The following is a 26,972-nucleotide window of genomic DNA, read 5'->3' as shown; positions in this document are numbered from 1 at the left end:
ATGTCTCCCTTGCTTATTTCTATTTATCAATATGCAGACGACAAGCTGTCAAAGGCGGGGCAGATGTTTGTCCTAACTGTTCGCGTTGCATAAATTACTTTAATGTTTATAAAGTTTTAATAATGATTATCAATTTAGACTTAAAAGGGCTCTTTTAAGTTAACATTTGATAAATATTCATTAAATGTTATTCATATTAGCTTAGGGCACCTTGTTTCCAATTTAAAATGGTAAAACTTGTGATTCATATACCAAGTTTTTATAGCCTTATAAAATCACTCTTCATGTGTACTCATCTTGCCCGGACCATAAGCAAGGCGCTCAAAAAAGATATTGAGTACAAAATAAAAGGTTTTGGTAGATTTCCTGCAAGCACAGAGCATCCTAAACAAAGCTAAAATGATCAACTAACAGAAACTGTAGCGGAAAGATGTAACAGAAAATCCAACAACATACAGAGGATATTTGTTTGTTTTGAGTGAATATGGAATATATCTCACTGAGAAGTGAGACATTTTCGAATATTTTCTCGAGCGCGTAGCGCGAGTGAAACTGTGAACATTTTCTCACTTCGAGGTGAGATATATTCCATACTCATGAAAAACAAGCAATTATTTTTTTATCATTTTATGCTCAGTTACGTTGAGATGTGCATTTGGAACAATTTTTAATCTCAGCGCGGGAAATAGACGCGCGTAAACAGACTTGACGTTAGACGTGTTGTGACGTTATAAAGACGCACACAACATAAAGTTCCATTTTATTATTTTGCTGCGTAACGTTATGAAATTCTAATTAAGTAAAATCATTTGAATGGAGAAATAAACTATAAAGAGCAAAGTGCGACCACAATTTTCATCCTGTTTTAAGCAAATAATTCAAAATTCATACACAATGTATGCGGGAGCGGAGCTATATCTGTCACAGTGTTAAAATATAGATTTCATATTTCACAGTGTGAGTGATGAGATATGAAAATATTTAACTGATAGAATACAGTATTTCATTAGTTAGCATAAAATACATTTTTTTGTTATAATAATATGCAAAATACAGAAGTGGATTGTAGGTGCAGATGGGAATTTCGGCCTCGAGGGTAACTGTTAAGGCGGTTACGAAGCTCCTAGATGAGTTACCGCCTAAAAAGTTACCAGAAAGCCGGATAATCCCATCTGTACCTATAACCAGTGACATAATTTTTTTCTTGCATACCGATTTCAAGACATAATAGTAAAAATAAAATCAAGCGAACGGCTTTAGTTTTAGAACTATTTCTTATAGCAGTGTATTTAGACAAAGCGGGGGAAAGCGACGTCCGTAAACAGGAAAGACGCCATGACGTTTCATAGACAAATAACAATGTTAAGTTCAGGTTTTGTTTTATCAATTACAGCGTAACGTTATGTATTTTTGATAAAATAACGTTTTTTGAATCGAGAAATATAGTATCAGAAATAGCGAGGAACTGCCAAGGTATTGATTTTTTTCCATTTTTTAAAATATAATATAAATTAATACATAAATCTTCTACATATATGTAGTTCGTAATACGTCATGTACAGCACGAGAGTCATCTCACCGGGGTGTAAGATGGATTTTTCAAGCAAAAATACCGGAAATCCCCGTCTGGTATGCCAGAAAGGGGGTAGATAAAGTGACTGGGATGTAAAGGGAAGAAGAAAAAGCGGACTTTCGTGGCCGAATGGTAAAGATAGCTGACTACGAACCATTTGTCCTGCTGCGATATGGTTCGGCACTCACCCGGGCCGTCGAATTCTTTATGTGAAGGAAGCCATCTGGCTTACGGAAAGTCAGTGGTTCTAATGGGGTGCCCACCTGTGATGCATGGAAAGGAATCCCTGGTTTTCCTCCAGTATCAATGCTGGAAAGTCCACGTTTGACCTATAAATGTACCGGTGTGACGTTAAACCAACAAAAAGTAAGAATGAATATTCAAAAGATAAACCAACGCTTGTAGTCTCCCTACACCGCAAATCACAGCAGCGCAAACACTGACACGCATTGGACATTCACTAATACATTTTAAAAAAGCTGGACAAGACAGTGTAAGTATAGCTTCACACTTAGTAGGCTCTAACATAATTGATCAAATACCAAGCTATATCATTGATACCCATCTGCATGGTCTATACTATTAGGACTCGAAATGTTGTCTTTGCCAATGAAGTACTTTATAAGGCTGTTATTTCTTTTCCATAATACCTTTCATTGCAGCCGTGTATTTAGAGAGAAATTAAACATTGAACATTTTCAGTTTTTCGAGTTCTTCATTATTTATTATCCTCCTTCATTATTTAACATTTAGTATAAATAAATATGTACTTGTTTGACGTTTGAAGCAGCTCGACTGAAATATTTTTCTGTTACAGCTTCTTTTTGTTGTAGGCCTGCTTTGCGGGTGCATGGCTCTGGGGCTGTGTGTTTAGTGCTCTGTGCTTCCGAGAAGTCTACCCTTACATTTTATCTTTTCATTTGATGAATACATCTGGGTTACGGAAGATCATTAGTTCTAACGGGATGCCCACCTGTGATGCACGGAAAAGAACCCTTGGATTTCCTTCATCCTCAATGCCGAAAATTCCCTGTTTGATCTATAATTATGCCGGTGCGACGTTAAACCAACAAAGGTGCTAGAATGAATGTTCAGCAAATAAGATTACGCTCCGAATACGCAGTCTCCCTACACCGCAAATCACAGCAGCGCGAACACTGACACGCATTAGTCACACACACACACACACACATACTGGTGTACCTTACATTACGAGGTACTCTTACCGAGGTACATGTGTGTGTGTGTGTGTGTGTGTGTGTTCGTGTGTGTGTGTCTGTATCAAATGTACCTTCAGAGAACCCACTAACAGTCTGACATCAACATCATGAGGTACCCCACCTTTCAGAGGTACATAGGTTTTTCAACGTGATACCGAGGTACCACCTACACCCCCCACCCCTATAGTCGCAATCGGCATGTCCTTTCACACACACACACACACACGCACGCACGCACGCACACACAGATATTCAACAAGTTGGACAAGACAGTGTAAAAACAATTTCCCGCTGAGAAAGGCTCTAACATAAGTGATCAAATACCAAGCCATATCATTGATACCCACATGCACGGTCTATGCCATTAGGGCTCGAAATGTTGTCTTTGCCAATGAAATACCTTCTAAGGCTGTTATTGCTTTTCCACAATACCTTTCATTACAATCATCTATTTTAAGATTAATTAAACATTGAAATTTTTCAGTTTTTCTCAAAAAATAAGAACATCACAATAGAAACGCTGAAACCTGAGTATCAGGATGAAATTGGTAAAGCAAGGCATCCGAGTTTTTTGGACTACAAAATATTGAATACTATGTATGAATGTTCAGGTATTTATTTCATTTTGATTTAATGCCAAAATCGTCATTTATTATCATAATGTTCTTTTGTATAATTCTTTAGGATATTATTATTTCATTTGGTTAACATCTCTCGTATATTAAAAACTTGCAAATGTTGTCTTCTTCGCCCCTGTTGACTATTTATGCACTTTTATGCAGTCGTCCGTGTATTCGAACATTCACTGTTAATACACTGCTTGAGGGCTTTTCTTAGGGCTATGTTATTGTAGCGTAGTTTACAGTAGACCGAAGATATTGAATCAATTTTGAAAAAAAATCAGAACACCACTTTTGACAAAAGCCTAATTGATACTCTAAGATCGATTTTAGAACGAAGGTTGAACAGGTTTTACTAAAGTCTAATTTTTGATTTACAGCCAGGTGTGATAATGATAAATGTCCTGTCAACGGTTTTCTGGGAAAAAATTGTCATTGTTACTGCGAGGGCAATGAGGACGACCAACCTATCAAGCCTTGCTTCGATAAGTGTAAATTTTAAATCTATTCATTCAAAGTGAGATTAAATCATTTATATACGTCCGTTGGGACGTATTATGTTATACCCCCTGTGTCCGTCTGTCCCTTCGTCCGTTAGCAATTTCGTGTCCGCTCTGAACTCTTGAACTTCTCGAAGGATTCGTTTCAAATGTTTACCACATCAAGACGACGTGTAAAGTGCACGTTTTGGATGTCCCGCTTCAAGGTAAAGGTCACAGGGATCAAAGGTCATATCAATTTTGTTTCGTGTCCGCTCTGTTACTCTTGAACGGTTTTAAGGATTTCAAAGAAACTTGGCACAAAATTTAATGTTCACCACACCGAGACGACGTGCAGAGCCCTGTTTCGGGTGATTCACTTCAAAGTGACAATTAGGGGTCAAAGGTCATACATGATTTTGCTTTGTGTATATTGCTCTGCATTGCAGAGATCTTGTTTTTATTTGGCAGACTCCTTTTTTTTCACCTACAATATTTTTATTTGATTACTTCCCTTTTATGTTACTATAGATAGCTTATTTTGAAACATCTTTTTTTTATCATTAGCCGTAGGGAAAAACCGAGACCACTCTTCTGTGGTACAAAATGGATTGTACCTCCAATATAAAGGTTATTTTGACATACCTGTATCTGGTAAGAGTTTTCTTGTGGGCCCATAATATTTTTTGTGGACTCTAATATTTTTGAACTTCTTCCCTTTGTTGTTCCTGTCCTTTGGGCTTCAACAGTCAAGTTCTGTAAATTTTGCTCCCATTCTCTGATGTAACCCTTCGGGGGTATATTGGCTGTTGTTGATGCTTGTGCAGACTTGCGATAGTTCTACCTATCGTACCACACGTGCATTATCTGGACAAAGGTTATAGTGCGAAATATATTAGAGAAAATACGGTTTTATATTCAGTCTGCTTCGTTGTTATTTCTGCTGCGTCTATTATATATGTATATACGAGTCCTTCTTGAACCTTTGTTTGGGTTCGGTTAGTGTTGTATATTTCGTTACCTTTTAATCTAACTGAGTCGGGGATTGTGTTTTATCGCTTTTTATGCATAATATTATTGTATTTTTATTTTTGTATTTAATAACATTAACTTTCTTTTCATTTTCCAAACGACTGCCCAAATCCATCAATTAATCCATATCTGTTTGAAGTTCTGGATAGAAGAAATGAGACAGAGGTTGATATATCCACTATTAACCATTTCCCCGATGAAACAGTCTTAAGTTTTTTCTCCACGAACTGGAATTGTAATCTCGCTTCCCAACTTCAGTGTGATAATGGCACTTGGAAGGGAAACATTCAAGACTGTCCTGTTCAACTGGGTATGATTCTTCTTAATCTAGTTTATAGGACATTTACTACTTACCAATCAATGCTTTCAGCCACCTGGTTAATTAGCACCGACCGGAGTTGCACGGTTTTTGACTGTGTTGTGTGCACAACTCTATAGCTATTTAACTGTTATCATGTAGTTTTATAGGTCTAACGCTACTGGTCAAATAATGGCACTCCCTAGCCGATGTCCCAATTTGAATTAGATTTTATTCCAGATGACTGTGTCACTATGCCATTTCTTTATGTTTGGGATATTGTCTAATGAATTGTTTACACCCTCCTACATGTGAGGTCAGTAAAACGTAGGATTAACATTTGTTCAATAGTATTGTCGTTTATTAGTGTCATGACTAGCTCATCTACTGTGGAGTTAAATGCTTGCTAACTATATGTGTATTCCTAAATTGTATCATCTATATGCTCGCTTACAATGTGAATGTCTTCAGAGATATGGTTAACAGTTGGGTATTCATACCTACTCAGTCAATCAGCTCCAAAGGAATTCTTCTAGAGCAAAAGTTAAGAACAGCTTTAAAGTTTATATGCTGTATAATAGGCCTTTGTCTATACAAATTCTGCATCTTGCTTAAGATGGGCATTAAGTGTAGCGGCAATCTTGACAAAACCGCGTATGAAATTTCGGTACTAAGTTGCTACGTAAAGATTTGATAGATGTATGCTTGAGAAAGGTGCTTTTATAACACCATTTTATGAATCGAGCTGAAATTTATGTTATACATATTTAAGCAAATGAATGTTGGATGGTTTTAGAGTAAAATTTGCTTAGTTTAGATAACAGAAAAATTGGTCTAGATGTTCTAAATGTTCGTCAAAGCTTTCTGACAAGACAAGAATATATACGATATAATATCTCTCGATAAAACACCGACGATGTAACCTTACGGAACTGTAACAGATTCTGACAGCATTGCTTAATGGTTGAAAAACGTCCGGACTCCAAGGAGTATTTTCTTTAGTGTTAGAATGTGTGAAATTTGATTGTGTTGTTTTTAATAAATCATCTTTGTTGAAATTATAAAAACATTTTTCCGGACATAAGCTTGTGTGTATGAACTTGAATGAGTGCCTGATGATCTGCATGTTTCTACATGATCACTATGCGCATCAAAATATAAACCAAGAAGCAAAGAATTTAAAGGCAACTAGTACTCATCCTCTTCTGTTCATTTTGATTTGCATCACTGATTTGATAACCTATTCTATACTCCACCATTCTATTCGACCGGAGCTGCACCGTCTTTGACTGTGTTTGGCTTGCAATGCTATGATTATTGAACTTCTATCATGTCACAGTCGTGTTGTTCAAACGTCACTAGTCAAATATATGCACTTCCTAGCACACAAGGACTGCTTGCAGTCGACTTATTACTTGGAATTACTTGATTTAGCAGAAGTTATATTTGATGTTGTTTTCAATCATATTTATTATTTACAAATTAATTATTAAATGCTGTCAAATAAAGTTGCAATATTGTAGCATTCAAAATACAATAATTTCCACTGATCCAATAATTAGACCATGAACCAGAAGGGGTTTAAATCCCCTCCTCAGGGGGAATTTGGCGGACCATATTTTTTGAAACCCCAATGTGTGGTGAACATTTTGACATATTGTTTGCAACTGGCGAGTGGGGCTTTTCTCCGTTAAAATACGTTACTGTCAAAACCTATAATTCTTTCATCAATTTTTAAAGACAAAGTGTATCATTATATTAGTAAATCATTTTCTAGTTTGCATATGCGATTTCAAGGTGTATACTAGATGCTGCAATTTGATTAAATTTTAATGTTTTAAATGTAATATTAAAGAAGAAAAATATCGGAAAAAGATACGTTACCCTAAAAACCAAACATTTTATGGCATACAGTCTTTACTGCAAATTTAGATGACAATCAAAAATGAAGTAACCATTAATAAGTATAATGTTCAACAAAATCAAATGATATATAGGTTGCCAAAATAAGTTAAGAGGAAGCTGATGTTTAGCGATTCTTAAAATGTAACACCATTCTTCCAAAATGTGCTATTTTTCAATCATACATAATTGGAACATGTTTTTCTTAAAAATGTTAATATCAGTTCTATATTAAAATTCTTTAGTTACATATAATACAACTATTTATCTATTTTTCAACAAGACTCTAACTTATAAGATATGTTACATTGAATTCTACATTACATTTTACGTTACCAAACATACAAATTGTAATTTATGTCTTCAGGTTCTTTATAACATACTTTATCATCTGAAAAAATACAGTACTATTCTGATCCTAACAGTATAGTTTTGCATTTTAAACTGTATGTTTAACTTTAAACACACATATTTACATATCAAACTAAGTTACAACTTACTTTACCGGACATACAAACTATATCACTTGTGTTCTGTTACCTTAAATGTACTTTAGCATTTAGAAATAGCATGTTTGTAATTCAACCAGAATGTGTTTTAACATAGCTTTGCATTTTCGCTTTTTGCACATTATTTAAAAAAACAAAAACAATCTACGTTACAATTTACGTTACCTAACATATAAACTATATATTTTCTTGTATTCTGTAATGTGAACACATACTTTATCTTTGAAAGATAGCAATTATTTTTTTTTCAAATATTTTGCACATACATTTAACAGTCAAACTTTGAAACTCGAACCTAATTTACCTTGCTCATGATTACATCTACATGAGAACACTACGCGCACAAACTTCTTTTTAACACATAATATATAGATGTCAGCTCTTTTAGCACATTGTAGTGACATATTTAGAATATATACAGACATTGCCCGAAACAGTGCACTATAATGATGTTAAATTTGAAACAGACGTATCACTTTATTTAGAAATCTATTCATGTTTATGCACACAAATTGTACATTTTGGTAACTGCTGTATGATGTAACTGTGATCGTTTTGAATGTGCAGTAGATTCATTTATGAACATAGACTTCATCCAAGATGTTGTCAACCTCGACTGTGTCCTTATGTAGATGTGCCATGTACATATAGCTTCTATGGAGCCGGTAACCAGTAATGGTCATGACTGGAATACTATGACTTTCTTTAATGCTGTCTGTATATATTGATGGTAGTTTAAGAAGACAATTATAGGAACTGCCTCAAAATAAGATTTCCTGTAAGTGAAATTGATGAAACTCTAGTAGGTAAAAGTAAGGTGCAAAATGGTACACTAGATTTGCCCATTCTGAAGGCCAGTTCGTAAAAAATAACTCTTTTGACTTCAAACTGTCTGGATGAAGACCATAACTCCTTGAAAAGTTTATGCCAGACCGAGGCCCAATTTGATGTACATTCATTTGAACCTCAACTGGTATTTAGGGAACCTAAGGTCGAAGACAAATTAACAATATTGGGAACAATATTACTAAAAGTCAAGCAACTTGTGTGAAGTTCGGAAGCCACTTCTTCCAAAGCTTTGTGGACCTCATACTAGCAACCCCATCAAGAGCTCGCTGGAGTGTTGCCCTTCAATCACACTGGGAAGTTGTCTTTTAATCATGTTGGGAACCAACAGTTAATTTGTCTTTGTTTTGTCTAGGTCATGAGGGCATACATTCGTGATGGTTGCCGCCACTAGAAACAGAATCATTGTATTTGGTACCAACCCCTCTACCAGGGTTCCATCTTCCCGCATTGAAGCTAAGTGCATGTACGTCAAGTCCTTCTCCATGGCAGTAACTATTACACAAATATGTTGAGCGATTCTTGTCCTGTGTCGCAAACTGTAGTGTCCTTGTTCGTGGATCTGTGTCCTTTACCTCAGTTTTACATAACCCTTAATTCAGAGATTGGTAGTTTACACTTCCATTGCTGTGCACAATGCGAGGGAAAAGGGTCGGGTTATGAAAACAATTACAGTATGGGCCTTGCTCCTGACACTATGACTTTACACAATTACTTAAACATCGACTTGGAGGAGTTTTTTGCTGGGTCTTTGGGATGTGTTCAGGTCTCCTGTTCTGATGGATAGACCAGTAGGGGCACGTTGTACCAGAGCCTCATTTGTGGGTCTAGTTATGGCTTGCTAACTTTTACTCAGAATGTGGACATGTGGATTTGGTTGATTGGCGGCAAGATCGATTTATCTCCAATGTGAGACTGCAGTCCTAAAACTGACGGTAGATATGGCTGTGCAGCCTTTATTTAACCACTACATCCTTTGTACTTGTGTTGAAGCACGAGTCCCTTCCAGATGGGGATTGGTATTTCGGGACCTGTCGCGGGACCAGTCTGGTTTAAGTAATAGAGATTCTTGGACTAGAGGCCTGGGGAAAGGGACTCCGTATCACTAACATTCCTCTTTCAGATACGGGTCAGCATAGGCAAAGCCGAGTCCGGAAATAGAAGCAGAAACTGCATCCATCTGTTTGGAGTCTTCCAAGCTTCCAGGGCATCCCAGGTTTATCCTTGTGAAAGATGCAGAAATTACGTTCATCTGTCCGCCAAGCTTTCCAGAAAACCCAGGATTCTCAGATCTGTATGTTTAATAGGTATCTTGACTGTGTTTTAGGTCAGAATGGGTATCCCATTGTACACATTAGTATGAGTATGATAGTCCCATCCCTGGGCACCATTATAATTTGATATTTTTCTACGTGCAACTTAGGAGTTAATGAACTAATGTCAGTATGACTTATTTTGTGTATCCCTTGGTATGCATTAGTGTCAGTATTGTGGTCCTTGCTCTGGGTATCCCATGGTCTTAATAATTTGGTATTTTTTTCTAGGCATCCCAGAAGTTTATGAACTTAGGTCAGGGTATCCCATGACCTTAATTCTTGTTATTATAAGACATATGTATGGAATAACTGCTTCTATAATATTAATTAACCATGGGGGAATCTCGTCTATTTTAAGAAGTCCTGCTGGTCTGCTTCGCATTAGATGTATAATCGTAATTGATTAAAATCCACGTTAGTTATCTAGTAGGGCATCCATGTTATGCCTGATTCTGCAAGGAATCCATTTGTGACCTCCCAGGCCTCATTCACACACGCACTTGTCGCCCTTGTGACTCACTATATAGAACGGGGTAGGGGAGTGTAATGTGAATGCAGTTAAAGGGTACCACGGTCACTGTCCGAGGTCACAAAAGGAACAGCCAGTCAGCGAGGAACATCGAAATCAGATGGCCAGGAGGACCAATCGTTGTCGAGGAGTATCTCTTTCTCGGCCAGACTCCATTGAGTGCAGTTGTACTTATCATCAACAACTGAAATCTAAGGCCATCTGTCTGTTAGCGTTAGAAACCACTTCATCCCCTAATAGGAGTGTCGACCCTGGTATAGTAAATACCATTTTTACTTCAAGGTCAATGTCACACTTAGTGGTCAGAGGTCATACCTTTGGGCTTATGTTGCTCTGTATTGCGCAGTTCACGTTATTTATTTGTCTTTATGATAATTTTGATATGCAGTCGTATTGGTACATGCAAAGAGTTATATATTCTTAATATATTTCAATAATAGTTTGGAAAGATAACGTTTATACGTGACATATTGAATCAGTTAACTCTGGGGGTAGTTGTATTATAAGTATATTAATTATTGAACTATGTATTGGCCATTATCATTATTCTAAAATTGAAGAAAACATCATATATGATGATATCTTTTTTAATGTTCTAGTTATTTCAAACAGCGTAACGTAAGTTACGGATAAAACATAACATTTCTTCACCTAAAATGATATGTACATATGATATTTGCAATTTTGAATACATAAACATGTGTAAATGTCTTATTTATTATGATTAATTGAACAATTGGCACGTTATAATATTATATTAGCATACATGGTGAATTAAATATAAATTTCCATGGTAACGTATTATAAATCTCCGTAACTCGTTAAAACCCCGATGGAAACTTGCAAACTTTTGTTTGTGAATGCTAACTACCGTAAGGTTTAAGAAAATCATAGTGTTGAAAATTTCCCCTTGGGGTTGGGGAGCAGAGTCAATTGTCAGCTCAAGGTCTAAATATTCCATAAAGAAAATTGATAAGTCAGTTTGAACTATTCAGAAGTTCACACTGTGATATTCTAACTTCATGGGCAAGAAATGTCTGAAAGTTAATTTTACATGAAAAACATCCTCAAGTCTTTCGTTATTTTGAAAGATTTTATAAAATCAGACCGCTATCGAAAAAGATACGGCAGTTTGAAATTTAGGAAAATGACTGATCATAGAGGCAGCCATTTAGAGTGTTTTTGACGTCATTTACACACTGCTGAATTTTTTATTTTGCAAATAACCTTTTAAATAGATTTAAATAGAATAAATTCGAATATTTCTTGAGTGTAATAAGATGTAAAACAGGGTATTTTTTCATTAAAGCTGATGAAAGCAGACAAATTCATTTACAGAAATAAGTGAATACAGTTTAAATATGTATCTAGAAATTTAATAAATCCGCCATTTTGTTTCTTTGTTGCCATAGAAACAAAATGACGGTCAGTTTGATCAAAAATTTTATCCAAATGCTCATAACGTTCTCTTTTTCAGCCGATTTTTAAACTTCTTTCACTTCTTTAATTGATTTAAGAAATCGCAGCAGACGGAATTAAAATAAGAACAACATTGCTTTTTCCTTTAAAGATCTTTTAACTCGTTTTAACGCTTGGTAGCTGACTGACCGACTACCACTTCAAAAGTTTTAGTATATATAGAAAACAAGTATACCAAGGTAACAATCAAATGGTGAAAGGGAAGTAAGTATTATAGGCGAAACTTCTTTTGACTGAAATGGAAGAAGTCTCAGATTTACAAAATCATGCAACACATAAAGTTGACAATTAATATATTCTTATAGCTTTAGGCAAAATCATATTTGATAAAGGAAAAAAAGCAGGTTTTATACAGGAATTATAGAAATTTGTATTACATACTCTATTAAATATCACCTATTTATCCTATTACCTTCATGTCTGCTATATTGTCTTCATGGTAACCGGTTTCAATTGATGTTTCTGTTTTCATTTGTGGCAATTGGTTTCTTTGATCCTTTTTCGCTTATGGCTGAGAAATCTTTTTTTTTGCAGTGTTTATACAAACAATACTTTGAATTATAAATTGTACACAACAACTTAGTATCTGTGATGATGGTCTCTATAAATTTTAGTTTTTTATTAGTTTTTTTCTTGCTAAACAGAAATGTCAATAACGAATTAATGGTAAAAGAGGAAGAAATTGTTAACAGAAAATGTCTAACATTTCTTGAAACATATTTCATAGCATCTATATTTGTGCGCTTATAGGATGTTATAAATATTGTTTTGAAGTAATAGCTTAGAAGACACTGTATATTGTGTGATAGCCAGAAACAGTTCTAAGTATGAATTTAACATAACGTGAAAAATGAATGAATAATACATATTAGATTAGTCATTTATCTTGGAAGATAAAGATTGCTAAACCTAAGATTTTTTTAAAGAGCTTCAGTTTGTTGACGGTTCAGACAACGAAGGTATTGTTGAAGCGGAATTGAATGGACAGCTTGGTTACATCTGTGATGATGATTGGGACGATAATGAGGCAACAGTTGCCTGCAGAATGATGGGATTTGAGTAAGTGTCTTCCCCACAGCCTGAGAGATCTAGAGGACGAATGATTTCAGACACAATGTCTTTCATAAATTAAATACGGAGAACATATGCCTCGCCCGAGGATAAAAGAACTCCCAAGCCCTGGATCTGTAGATCTGCGCTCTCCCTATCTAACTAAACGGAATGGTTAAAAGTTATTTTATTTTCAGAGTTTCATACATTACTAGAATCATTATAACACATATTCATCATACGATGAAGTCACATTGATACTGCATGCATATAGGCATTATCAAAGGTGGTTAATCAGATTTTGATCAAGTAATGGATTTGTTCGAAACTTTACAAACTGATCATTTACACTAATTTGTGTTCACCGAGTTCTTGATACATGTCATATTTTCACTGTCTTGATACATGTTATTTTTCACTGGAAGTACTTTTAAATTTCCTATCCTGGTTGCCGAACCAAGATAGAATTATTCTAGCATATATGTAAATTTAATAAACATATTTTGCCTAAAGAATGATATGAATATACTTCTATTAAAGGTTTCAAAGATTTGCATTGAAAAGTACATTTTTTTTGCAAAATAAATGTATTTATTTCATTAGAAATAAAAGTTTCTATAATCTTATTACCATCCTATGCCTATCTCGATTGTGCGACCAAAAAAGATTGAAAATAAATTTAAGTTCCGAAGCTACACGCTGTTTAAAACTTTATTTCATGTTGAAGTAGTTGAAATACCCCAATATTTATCAAATGCAAATGAAAAACGAGAAATGATATTGTTAACAAAGGAAATAATTCACTTTAAAAACACTTTTGTATTAAAGAGAGATAACTACAGCATTTCATAACAAGTAATAAAATATACTATTTTCAGTAGGGATCTTACTCTATGTAATGGGCCTTTTTGTTTCTTAAATACATTTCGAACAGAATAAATCAAAACTGAAATCAGAAAATGTTGCTCAAATGTGATTGACCATATTTAAGAAATCTTTTAAGATACAACAACTCTTTTAAAAACATTCTATTTACAGTTAACTTTGCTCTTGAAAGTTTTCAGAAGAGACCGAGGTTTCGTTTAATCTAGATCTGTTACATGTAATAATAATTTCCTTTAACGTTATGTGTCTATGCAGCTACAAAGCTCGTCATGAGCGTAAAATTTATCCAATTTTCTGGGATTTTTTATATTAATCTGGTTAACGAGAATTGCGATGTTCTGGAATATTCAGCAGGTTCATAGTAAACATTTTATAATTGTAAAGAATTCAAATTGTTTTTGGGCATTTTCTTCAAATACTTTTTTTCACAAAATAGATTCTTTTGATAATATATTTATAATAATTTAAAACCACGGCTGAAGATAAGTGTTAAGTCTATACAATGGACCGGACTATGATTAAGAATGATTGCAGTAAGTATGTAATTGAATACTGCATGTTACACCTACATAATGGGTTTATCTGTAGAGCTTATGATAAACCAGTGACCAATAAATAACTAGATACTAGTATATTTTTTACTCCTGAAAATCAGTACTAGGCCAATGTAGATATATCCCTGACCGAAATGTATAGTTGTTGCAACATTAGACCAAAAGTAGTATTTACAATACTTATTAATCATTGTTGTGCCAACAAGGATCCAATAAGAATCATTATCTGACGGGTTTCCCTCGTTTGCCAAATAATTTCATTCTTACAAGGTAGATAATATCGCAGTTCACATATGATCCGAGCAGGTTTCTCAAACATGGATGATTGCACAAAAACAAATGATATGTTGTCTTTGAGACAAGTTTTATGAATATTACACGGAAGACTTCTTGGTTTCTAATGGGACACTGTCGCGGTAAAGGCATATTTTCTACTGACCAAATTATTTGAAAGCTTGACTGCATGGAAACAACTGACTCACGGGTGTTATTCAAAAGTCGCCTCACTGGAACACTTGTTTGTAAGGGATTTGTAAACGAATTCATTTGTATTATTTTTAACGTTTTCACATCTTCATAATGTTTGAGATGTAGTAAATAAATCCTAGTTGTGCAAAAGTTTTGATTGATTGTTTACTACATTAAAGAAACATTAAACATGCTAAACATTTATTAGTGTCGTGTTTTACTTGTTGTCTGGTCTACGTTCTATGAGCTGGTTACACGGAAACATTATGTCCATTTGCGAATGTTGATTTACCAAATGTGCAAAAAGCAGCAGAAAGCAAATTTCCCTTTTTTATTCAGCATGTTATTTCACTATATGTTTTGTTCATGTCATTTAAGATCTGGTAAAGCTCGATTTGACATCAGTTCCAACGCAAACAAGTCTCTACCAATTTTATTGGACGATGTGAAATGTAGCGGTAATGAATCAACGTTGTCTGACTGCACGCACAATGACTGGGGAATACATGATTGTGCCTACACTGAAGTTGCAGCAATAGAATGTTTTGATAACAGACATACTAAGCATATTGATGTTCTGAGTAACTACGACTGTGGTATGCATTTTTATTATTACGACATGTTTAAAGAAATCGAATTCTTTTAAAAAGAATGGAGCCTATGCTACCGATTGATTAAAATCGCTGACCTTGAATCACTTGTCACATACCTATTTGAGTTTGAGCCTCTATTGGTGCATTGAATCCTTGTCCACGATGCAACAATGCATGGAAGGGCATGAAAACCTGGAAAGTTGCCATATGGCCTATAATTGTGTCGATGTGAATCTAGACCCAACACAAAAACAAAACGAAACAAACTTTTGAAAAGATACCATGGTTAATTCATTTAATTTATATTTTCCTACGACAGTTACATTATTTCCGATCAGCAGTTTAATATGTTAAATTCGATTGTGGCATCAGGAACATAAGGCCTACCGCGTAGCTCAGGGAGAGCACAGATCTACGAATGACGGGGTCGTGTGTTCGATATCTGGGCGAGACGTAAGTTCTTTGTGACGAATTGATAAAAGAAATTGTGTCATCCACGCCTGATTCATGTGGGGAAGTTGGCAGTTACCCGCATAGAACAGGTTTGTTCTGGTAAAGTATCCAGGAACACTGGTTAGGTAAACTCTACATGATTGAAAAAACTGTTGCAAAACGGCGTTTAAACCAAAACAGGAAGATAAGACGATTCATACTTCTTTGTAGTATATTTGCCAATGACAGGTCCAAACTGGTGCTCCATATTCTTCCTTTGTTTTAGGTACTCTGTGCTTCCGAGAAATCTACCCTTACATATTATCTCTTGTTGTCTGTGATACTTTTAGTATTCGTCATTGGGTATGTCTGTCTTGTACACATTCTTATTAAAACAGCTGCTTTAAAATATCGTTTTTCGGAGAATGCGTTCTTTTAAATATGACCATTCCTACCGGAACTGCGTCCTTGTTTTGACTCTTTGACAGTGTTATAAATTGGGCCACCGCGGGAAAGGTCGATTTCATCAAACACAATAAGAGATATCGTGATTAATTCACATGAATATTGTTCTTGTATGGCAGTTACATTATTTCCACTCTATAATGTGGTCTGTTGATCTATGTTTATAGCATCAGGAACATAAATAAAATCATACTCCCTTGTGGAGTTGCCACTGACAGACCTTTTGTCTAATTGATATACTTTCTGTGTGCATTATTTTGTATGTTTCAATCTTCCATCCATATAAAACCAGCAGCTTTCGGGTTTTGGTTCTTGGAGAATTCATTCTTGAAGTGTGTTTATTCCTACTGGATCTGTATCCTTATTTTTACAATGTAACAGTGTGTTATAAATTTTCCCAACGTTTTAATATATATATGCACTGTTCAAGATCTTGTCATTTTGTTTTTATAGTTTTATAGTCTTAAAAGGCCTCAGTATTACTTGTCAACAGGCACACGTAGTATCAGCTGTCAGTATTTTTGCTGCTAATTTTAAGTAACACTTTAAGTCATTTGTCAGTTGCCAATTATACTTTTCTCCCATCACTCTCTCAAACACTGCAGACTTAAGTTAAACTTCTGAGGAGATATATTTAATTTTTTTTTAAGATGTTCTTGTATCACTATAGCACACATGAAAATTGAAGATCCTATTGTGAGATATTTGATCTTACCGTTTGTATGTGCAGCACATAAGTTTCAGTAAATATGTAATGGTGTTTTAGTTTTAGTCAGAGCTTGCATAAATTAAGTCCAAATTAACGATAACTGTTAGCGATTGTTAGCGGATACACAAAACTATCATTAAAATTTTCAGAACAAAAGTGCATGTACGTTGATTTTCTGAAAACATACATCGTAGAAAATTAGTTTGGATGGGCCCTGACGCTCCAAAGAGTCTGTACAATTAAAGTATTTCTATTTCAAAACCAGAATTTAAATCCATATTTGTATTCAAATATATTTCAGATTAATGTGAAATTAAAATTTGAATCACAGAAACTTAGGTTTCTGATAGTTAGAGTTACTTCTCTTTCTTTGTAACTGCAATTTGCATGTCAGTTTCAATATAGAATGCTGCTGTTCCTACCACTAACATAAATTTCGTAAACCCGAAAAGAATCATACATTTTAAAAGAAAAACAAAAGAGTTGGGCAAGATATTTCATAAGGCTCAGAGGAATTTACCTGGCCTATCGGAACCAAACGTGTTAGTTGTTTGAAACAATAGGATTGGAATGATAAATGAGCACAGGATTTTAATGAATATATTTAGAACGCAGTAGATTGAATAAATTAAACACATGATTTGTAATATATATCATTTATAACCTGACATTTTCGCGCCATGATAACCAACTTCATATTTGCACTACATATTCCTCAATCAACTCACGAATGAATAATTTGCCAATGCTTTCTTGAGAACTTTTGAATTTGCAGGCAAAATTCCACTAAAAGGATTGAAACGAAAAAAACGACAAAGCCGTATAGTAGGGGGTTTTGAGGCAATCAAAGGAATGCATCCCTGGCAAGTTGGTATTCAAAGACTGAGAAAAAGATGGATCCGCTGGTGTGGTGGAACAATAATAAGTAGTCACTGGATACTGAGTGCTGCTCATTGTTTTGAGTATATTCTTCTTTCTATTACTATTGCAGGATAGATTACAAAAATTAATGATTGCCTTCAAAGATATATCTAAAATACTGTAAAATCTGGTAAATAAGCGTATACGCTTATAATAATTTTAGTGACACTTTTATGCGCCTATTTTTGATATGCGCTTATACTTAAGCCAAAACTATGCGCTTATATTTGATATGCACTTATAGACAAGCAGTGTGCCCCTATTTTTGTCATATTAGAATAATTGACAATGCTTACCTTGGTTGAGAAAACGAAAGTAAAACATGGTCACAGACGTGCGCAGTGAAAAAGCACGATTATCGTAAATAGTTATCGTTTTATCAGACAATTGACTTAAAATCTTTTAACACTCGTCGGCTATTCAACTGGTAAGAACATTTAATTGTCACCTGTATTTATGATAAACAATTATCACAGTATATTACCGTAATTTACGTCTTTTTGCTGCAAAATTATGGTGAGGGCATGACATGCGCTTATTATCCCACACGGAATATCGGTAAAAAAAACAAAGAAAAATATCAAACAGGGAGTGCCACGCACCAAAAGCGCAGGCGATTATATGCGCTTATATTCGAATATGCGCTGATTTACCAGATTCTATAGTACTGCAACAAATTTGCTTTCTTAAAAGTACAGAACAGGAACTAATCTATAACATGAGGTATTCGCCGATAATAAAAGATGAAAAGCGACTTTTCAAAATTGTTGTTAATTGTGATCAAGGATAAATATGTGGGAATATTTAAAACGATAAAATAGTGATGGTCAATTTGATATGCTAACGTAAAGTGTATAACTGAGCATAGATACCCTGTTTCTATGACACCATCTTAAAAATCAACCCAGTATCGTATGTCATTATTATAATTGAAAGAAAAATGGATGTCCTTAACATTTTATTTTTAGTGATCTGTCAAGACAAAAAGATGGCAGAGATGCAAAAATGAACTATGAAGACGTTAGAGTATATATTGGGGACCACGACTGGACGGAACATGATGAATATGAGCAAATATTTCAAATTGAATATTTGGTCAAACATTGGCAGTATAGTGGTATGTTTATTTAAATCTAGTTTAAGGACAATACCTAGAACTATTTTCTATGAAAAGAATGTTTTTGAAATTTAACAAATATATACAATACTTTCTATCAATGTATCAACTTCAGCGATCGTTAAGGTAGATCACCATGTCCGTGTATAAGATATGGACAGGATAGGCATATCTAAAAGAAAGAAAAAAACAGAACAACTGGGATTCAAATATGAGAACCAAGAACTGGAATAAATCATGAATTATCTGTCAAGACAAACTCATGTAATAATATTTCTCACATTTTGCTGAAATGCTAAATGAAAACAGGTTTTCTTACTTTGAGGTAGATGCACAATTAGTATGCTTTTTCTAACCAGACTTACATGCCAGGTTACGACTTACATGCCAGTCTAAAAGCTGCTATGAATTGTTACAATCCACTTTTCTTTTCTAACGGTTTCCATTTTTACAACGGACAAGGATATATTATTTGAGTTTGAAAGTCATGTTTTCGCAACTTAACATGTACTTATATAGCAAATACCGCAGTAAGATTAAATTAGAAAAAAAATCTAATTTTGTTACCTGTTATTAGTTGAGTAAACTAGAATAAATATTGTTGGATCTATTTCTTGAGAGTCTTTAAATGTTTACTTTAGTATATAGAATATCACATTAAATGATATTCATAATTACATATATTATAAATTTCACACGATCTTTTCTTAACTAATATCTGGGATTTTTTTTTATCTTATTTCACCTTTGCACTCTTTAAAACGCACATCCATAGTTGTTTTTTTATCACAGAATACAATGAGGAATATTAACAAAAGTTTGCTTGTTGAATATCTTACCCTTCTGCCAGTTGTTATGAAAATCGTCAGGACGTGTCATATTCAACTTTACGTTCAGCTAACTAACATGTTCCTTTTACAGATGAAAGAACTAATTTTCATTCTTTACTAAGGAAATACATGGTATTTTTATATATTTATACTATAACGCATTTAGTTAAGTTCAATAAATAATAACACATTTTAACCGTAATCTTTCAACACCTCGTTTGCAATTTATTTTGATAGGTTTGGTGTGGTAACTATGTCTTCAGAAAAATTTGAATTTGGAATTTATCTTGTGATTTTACGTACTTTGCATCTAATTTTCTTATCTAAAATTTTTAACTAAAGTGAAAACTGGAATACACATAAATACTGAGAGTACAACAGACATCTGGGTGCATGTGCAGAGGTCACTAGTGTCCAACGTCGTTGTAAGGTCATTGACAATGCATGGTTAAGTACCTAACTTTTATAACATATTGGATTGGGTGAGAGTGTTAGAGCGATGGAGTTTGGCTGTGGATACTACAAATTATAATCAAGAAACGCAATATTCAGCATCTGGAGGAGTGTAAGAGATCAAATACTTGACAAATATGCATAGTTTTACTTAGTCTAGTGTCAAAACTCTGGTTTGGCTGAGTAGAATCCCTAACAGTACACCAAGTTTACAAATTCATATACTATATAGCAACCTTTTAATGGTTATGATTCTAAGTCAAATACTTTTTTAGAGAGATGTGACACAAATCTTTAGGCCCTTTATGCATATTTTGACTAATTAGAGGGTCATAACCTTAGGCTGGCTGCGTGAAATCCTAGAAAATCCTAAGCGAACAACTTCACAAGCTGAATAATATTCCTGTAAGGTTTGATGACTCTAGGTCAATGACTTCTTGAGATGCATGAGAAACAAACGTTTAGGGTTATATATGTTTGCTAAGTCAGATCTCGTTGAGTAAAGACCTAAACCAAACCCCAGGTGCACAACTTTACATGCTGAATGATATTTCTATAAGGTTGTATTACTTGGGGTTAAGTCCTCTTTGAGAACCTTGTGCCACAAACTTGCAAGGCTAAATCAAAGGCTTTAACTTTGTCTGACAGAGGGTAATCCCAAACATAACTCCAGGTGCAAAACGTCAGTATAATCCTACGCCGTCTGATCACTCTAGGAAGGAGGAGGGATAGGGCACAAGAAGCTATAAAATCATGAGTTACAAAAAGTAAATGTATATATAGTTCATTTCCAAATGAAAATATTGTGTTTTTTGCTTTTTTTTGACAGAACAAGTTGTAAAATACTCATTATTTATATATTCATCTCTAAAACAGACGCTGCTGTTGCTTGGTTGTGTTATATCTTTCCTCAAGTATAAACAAGTAAATGAAGTTTTGCCATGCAAAACAAAGTCCCCTACTGGAAGGCACTAAATTTTCCCTACCGCAGTATAACATAATAATCTGATATCTGTCAATGATGTTTAAACAATATTGTATGGTCGCTTACATAAAGCCTCACGTTAAAAACAATCTCTAACAACTGCAAATATTCGAATCCCGCCTCAGGCACTTGGTTTTGTCGTCATAAAACTCTTTTCTCTTTAATTTCTGTTACGCTCTTAAGTCGTAACGAATGTACACTATTTTATAACATAACAATTGGATTTAAAACTACATATACAACTATCAACAGTTTTTGATTGTTTCGTAACATCTGAAAATATAAAAAGTAATTAATTACATCTTTGATAACATCTTATATGAAAGTTTTTGGAAAATAAGATGAAAAATGTAAGAAATCATCATATTAATTGGAAGTAGTTCTGAAGAACATATAACAACATTTTTCATTGGAAATATGACACATGAGCTTACATACAAATGTTTTGCAGACTGGAGAGGAAAAGATCAATGTTGACATTTGACCTTCAGATTTGACCTTGACTTTTGCAATAGGGGTCTGGGTATTGCATACGGCACATTGACTCATTATGTGGAACATTGTTTTCAAGTAACATTAAAATCCCTTAATTGATGACACAGTTATGGACCGGAAAAGAAAAGAAATCTTTGACCTCTGACAGTGACCTTTGATTTAGAGACAAGGAATTGCGTAAGTCACATTGTCTCATTAAGGAAAACATTTTATGCTAAGTAATATCAAAGTCCCTTCATCGATGACAGGGGTATTAATAACACAGGAAAACGAAAACAAATTTTGACTTCCAAGTGTGACATTATCCTTTGAGTTAGAGGTCATGATGTTGCGCACGACACATTGCCTTATCATCGTATATATTTGTGCAAAGAAATTAGGTCCTTCAAGGATTGTTGAGTTATAAACTGGACGGGGAAAAGGCCTATGTTAGCAAGTGTGACATTGACCGTTCAGGTAAGAGTCCAGGTATTGCGCATGACATGTTACCTCATCCAGGGGAATATTTCTGCCAACTGATATTCAAATCTTGTTTTGCATGGCAAAGTTTTGGACCGAACATGAAAAAACCCTATTGACCTTTAATCTCCAACTGTGTCCTTTACCATTAAGCTAAGGTTCTGGGTGTTGCGCAGAACACGTTGACTGATTATGGGGAACGATAATTGCAAGTAATATTGTAATCCTATAATAGATGACCGAATTATTAATTATACAGGAAGAAAGTCTATCGAGATTTGACCCCCAAGTGTGACCTTGACCTTTAAGGTAGGGAGCTTGGAGTTTTAAATGGCAATTGTATTATCATGGGGTACATTTGTGCTAAGTAATAGTAAAATTTCTTTAAGGATTCTCGAGTTACAGACTGGACAGGCGAAAAGCAATGTTGGCTTAATAATATCAGTCATGTGTTTACGAATCGGATAGAAATATCCGTCCTGAGGGCACCTGCGCATTGCGCGGTAATGAGGCTTGCCGAATTACCGCCCATGCGCAGGTGGCCGAGGGATGGATATTTCCATCCGATTCGTAAACATATGACTGATATTTTTTCTTGCATATCGTAAACATGTTAGCATTTTATTCTGGCAGATTATTTTTCTGGCATACCGTATTTTACAAATAACAGGTAGAAATACTTTCTTTGTAGTACTCTTTCTTATAGTAGAGCGCGGGAAATTAACGTCAGTAAGCAGAACTGACGTCATGATGTTTTGCGTTACGCACAATAACAAAGTTCCACTTTAGTTTTATCGTTTGTAGCGTAACGTTATGTTCTTGCGGTAAACTAACGTATTTTGAATCGAGAAATATACTATAAGGAACGGAGAGAAAATAGCAAGGTACCTTGTCATTAACAGCACGAGAGTCATCTGGTATGAGGGGTGCCAGATGTGTTTTGCCGGCATGGGTAAAATCACCGGAAACGCCAGTCCGGTGTGCAAGAATTTGACTTCCAAGTGTGACCTTGACCTTTCAGCTCAGTGTCCAGTTTTTGCGCATGACGCGTTGTGTCTTCGAGGAGAATATTTTTGCCGACTAATATTTAAATCCTGTTTTTGCCTGACAAATTAAGTGACCAGATAGGACCAGATAGGAAAAATCCTATTGACATTTGATCTCCAAGTGTAGCCTTGAGCTTTAAGCTAGGGTCCTGGATATTTCACTTGACACGTCGACTGATTATAGGGAATATTTATTCCAAGTAAAACTGTAATCCCATGATGGATAACAGAGTTCTGGACCGGACACAAAACAGATCCTGTTCATGCCATTTTAACCTTTGACTGCACAGTGTGACCTTAACTTTTGAGCTATGAGTCTGAAAGTTGTGCATGACATATTGTCTTATATTTGATTACATTTCTGCCCAGTAATATTAACATCCCTTCATGGATGGCAGAGTTATAGACCGGACAGGAAACAAAGCCTTGTTGACCTTTGCACCAAGTGTAACCGTGACTTTTAAGCTAGAAGTCCAGAGTCCATTCATGGAAAACATTTGTGCAAAGTTATATTAAAATCCCACTATGAATATAATTGCAGACGGACGGACGGACGTTCCTACATATAGGCATTTATATGGATACTCTTTTGTTCTCTCTGTTGTTCTTTAAGCCACGTTAAAGACAAATGGCCATGTAAAGGCATACGGATTGAATGACCTCAAAGAAAAAGTACAGTTACCTATTGTTCATATAGCCACCTAAGTACGGACAGACGGAATGACGGATGGACTGATGGAAAAGCGCAATCCTTTAGTCACCGAAATGGTTTTAACCAGTAAAGGAATGATAAACTAATTTCACACGCTTACATCTTACATAAAATCAGAAAGTATTCTAACACGACCCGATTTTGAAGGCCGAGACTAGTGAGTTATTGTATAACAAATCACCGCTATTACGTCTTATTACCGGCTGTAACAGTAATTTAACCTACGCATTTACCGGCATTTTATGAATGAAAATCACGTGATGTCGAGAAAACGCATCGTAGTACGTATTGTAGTATTTTTTCACTTCCGGTCGTTTGTGAACATAGTAAATAATGGTTGAAATCAAGATCGGAGCGATCGTTGAGCTCCTTGGCAGCAGAATTAATTCGAGTCTGATAAGTACTCAATATGATGGTCATGTTAATAAATTTATTATACAATCAACATTATATTTGACAAGAATAGTTCAACCTATAAGGAGATAAATGAGTTTTTATGAGAATTAGCTTCTAACTGATATGTTGTTTGAGGAGAGTTTTGTGCTGTATGTGGACGACCTTCTAGCAGAAAAAAATGAGGCTGTAGGTTTAGCGTAGTACAGTCAGAATGCCCTGGAATTACTGTACCGGTTATCTCACTGGAGGCTACTTAGTTCACAACACTTGCTTTGCCAGACCTAGTACAGCAAATATACACAGTAATGCCAAAAGAATCTGTCATTAAAAATAGATTCAAGAAGGTTACAAGGCAAGAAATCAAAGATATCAAAGAAATCGAAGACAAGACAAAAGAGGTTACCACAAAATAAGAACAAACTTAAGGCTGTTAGAAGGTACACGACTTTTTAAGTGGTGCTTTATCTTTTCTGTGGCACGGTATAGAAATGATGAAGTTAAATGAAAAGTGGAGACATTGAATGAAAACTTTCATAAAATCAGTATTACAGACAGTAACTAAACAAATGTATCATGTGTAACAGTTTCTTTAACTTTAAAGCAAAATTTCAAGTACTTTCAAGTGTAGCAATATAGATTTGTTTTTCATTTTGTCACATGGATGCTTAATTATGGTACCCAATAGAGAGTTTGAGATTTCAACCTTTCAACGTCTCTTACGAGGTTAACGTATGAAGTTGAAGTTCGATTAAAATTCCTTGAGATTTCAATATTTAGAATGAATCTTACTTCATTCAATCCATCCTTTCAATGTATCCGTAATTATGATCGGCTTTTTTTCGTGCATTTTGGTATCAACGATATATAACGGTATTGTAATGCTTGAACATTTTACTTTCCAATTTCCCAACGCAGAACCGGGACAAAGCTGTGGCTTTTTAAAGTGCGATGGGCTAACCACAGGGACCTACCCCGGGTTTTAACTTTTTATAGCTTGGACTTACCCCCGGGATTTTACTTTTCCATTGTCCGACAGGGCAGGGCTTTTACAAGGGCTTTAATAAAATGAAAACAAAATAAAAACATTTCAATCAATATAATTATCACATGGAATTTAGTGCGATTACGATAAAAACAAAACACTGTGAACAATGTAAAAAAACTCGTTGGTGTTGCTCGAAACATTTAGATTTTATATAAAGTGATGCCAGTATATAATGTACGGTTGTAAAATTTTCATACATGAGAGGAAATAAAAATGATGAATATATTAACGTATTTTATTGTTGATTTTGTTCTTGAAAGATGATACACTTAATATTTTTCAAACAAAAACATAATACATCGACTATTACAAATGCATTTATGGAAATATTTTGAAATTAAGTTAAATATATGCGATAAAGCCAACACAGAAGGCATGACCATAAGATATAAATGACAGATTCATCCGTCATGCTGTTGACTAGTATTTCATAGTTTTCTTAACGGTTTTTCCTTTTGAATTGGTATTTATACATCAAATTTCTTAAAAGACGCGTTTTACTTGTAGACACTCATAAACAATCTATCAGATGAAAATTTAAACTTTAAAAGATATGTAGATAACATGAGCCAATATGCACAAGTTATGAATACATTTAACAAGCGAATTTAACAAATGTAAAATACTCTCGTGATATTATACGTTTTGGCATCATGACACTCTGCATGACTCTGTATAGTGCCAAACTCTCAGACAGCACACTATAATCGTGCCAAGTTACATGTGTCTAGCGAAATAGTCAAGAAATGTTAGGTGGAGGCGGAAATTGTCGCACAAAATAGCATGTGGGTATGTACATGTATTTGTCTGAATATACTATATTATAAGTAAAGCATTTGCACATCCAGGAATTTCGGTTAGGTGTAGACCAACTTTATGAAGGGGGTTACTCATTTCGGGTAACACCGATTTTCATGTAAAATGCAAGAATCAAAGGACGGATTGACCCACAATGCCCCTCAACTAGGCTGTGGGTCCGTGCATGTGAAGAATGTAGTTATCCCATACGGCTAACAGGAAACTTCTCGCATCATGATATTATAGATCTGAAATCGTCTGATACTTCAGAAGAATTTTCCGTCTTACTAGTACCATTTTATATTTATGATTAAAACGGAACGGAACTGATTGTTTTATGTATCTGGAAGTGAAAATTAAATGTCCTACCAAATGATAATCGCGCGTAATTATTTATTTTTCAAGTAAAATGACTGTCCTGCAATGTGCATCCATCCAGATTTCAGTCTTTTGTGCCGAGTATGTGGACAGAGTAGATGAAAAAAGACAGAAGTTTTGATTTTCGTAATATATCACATCTTCGGACGTTCAAAACTTCACTTCATACGACAAAAAGGCCTATCTAGTATAATCGATACCGCCTGGGGACACAATTATGCCGTAGAAGTTAAAGTTTGAACAAAATCTCAATGCTTTTCAAAATCAGTTGATCACTTAATACTTCCAGGTTAAGTTCAATGTATTAGTTGAAACTATTAGCCATAAAAACGTCATTATTCTAATACTTATTGATAGTGTTTCGCATCAAATTTAGTC

General features: G+C 34.8%; 1 protein-coding gene across 3 annotated transcripts in view; it reads left to right on the top strand.

Annotated features, from left to right (window-relative positions):
- The first annotated feature begins 3,956 nt into the window (after positions 1–3,956).
- LOC128548918 (neurotrypsin-like) overlaps positions 3,957–26,972 on the top strand; it is a 114,262-nt gene continuing 91,246 nt past the window's right edge. The window contains exons 1-5 of one of the 3 annotated variants that reach the window (XM_053524609.1): positions 3,957–5,234; positions 12,730–12,862; positions 15,139–15,356; positions 17,735–17,921; positions 18,849–18,997. In XM_053524609.1, the coding sequence (XP_053380584.1) occupies positions 12,849–12,862; positions 15,139–15,356; positions 17,735–17,921; positions 18,849–18,997 (568 nt within the window). In that variant the 5' untranslated portion in view covers positions 3,957–5,234; positions 12,730–12,848. The remainder of the gene's footprint in view (positions 5,235–12,729; positions 12,863–15,138; positions 15,357–17,734; positions 17,922–18,848; positions 18,998–26,972) is intronic. The other 2 variants (XM_053524608.1, XM_053524607.1) reach the window with 2 other exon arrangements.

The sequence above is a fragment of the Mercenaria mercenaria genome, chromosome 15 (assembly GCF_021730395.1).
Source record: "Mercenaria mercenaria strain notata chromosome 15, MADL_Memer_1, whole genome shotgun sequence".
In the NCBI taxonomy this organism is placed as follows: Eukaryota; Metazoa; Mollusca; class Bivalvia; order Venerida; family Veneridae; genus Mercenaria; species Mercenaria mercenaria.
Note: the sequence above shows the minus strand (reverse complement) of the source record. Positions and strands in the feature narration are given on the sequence as shown.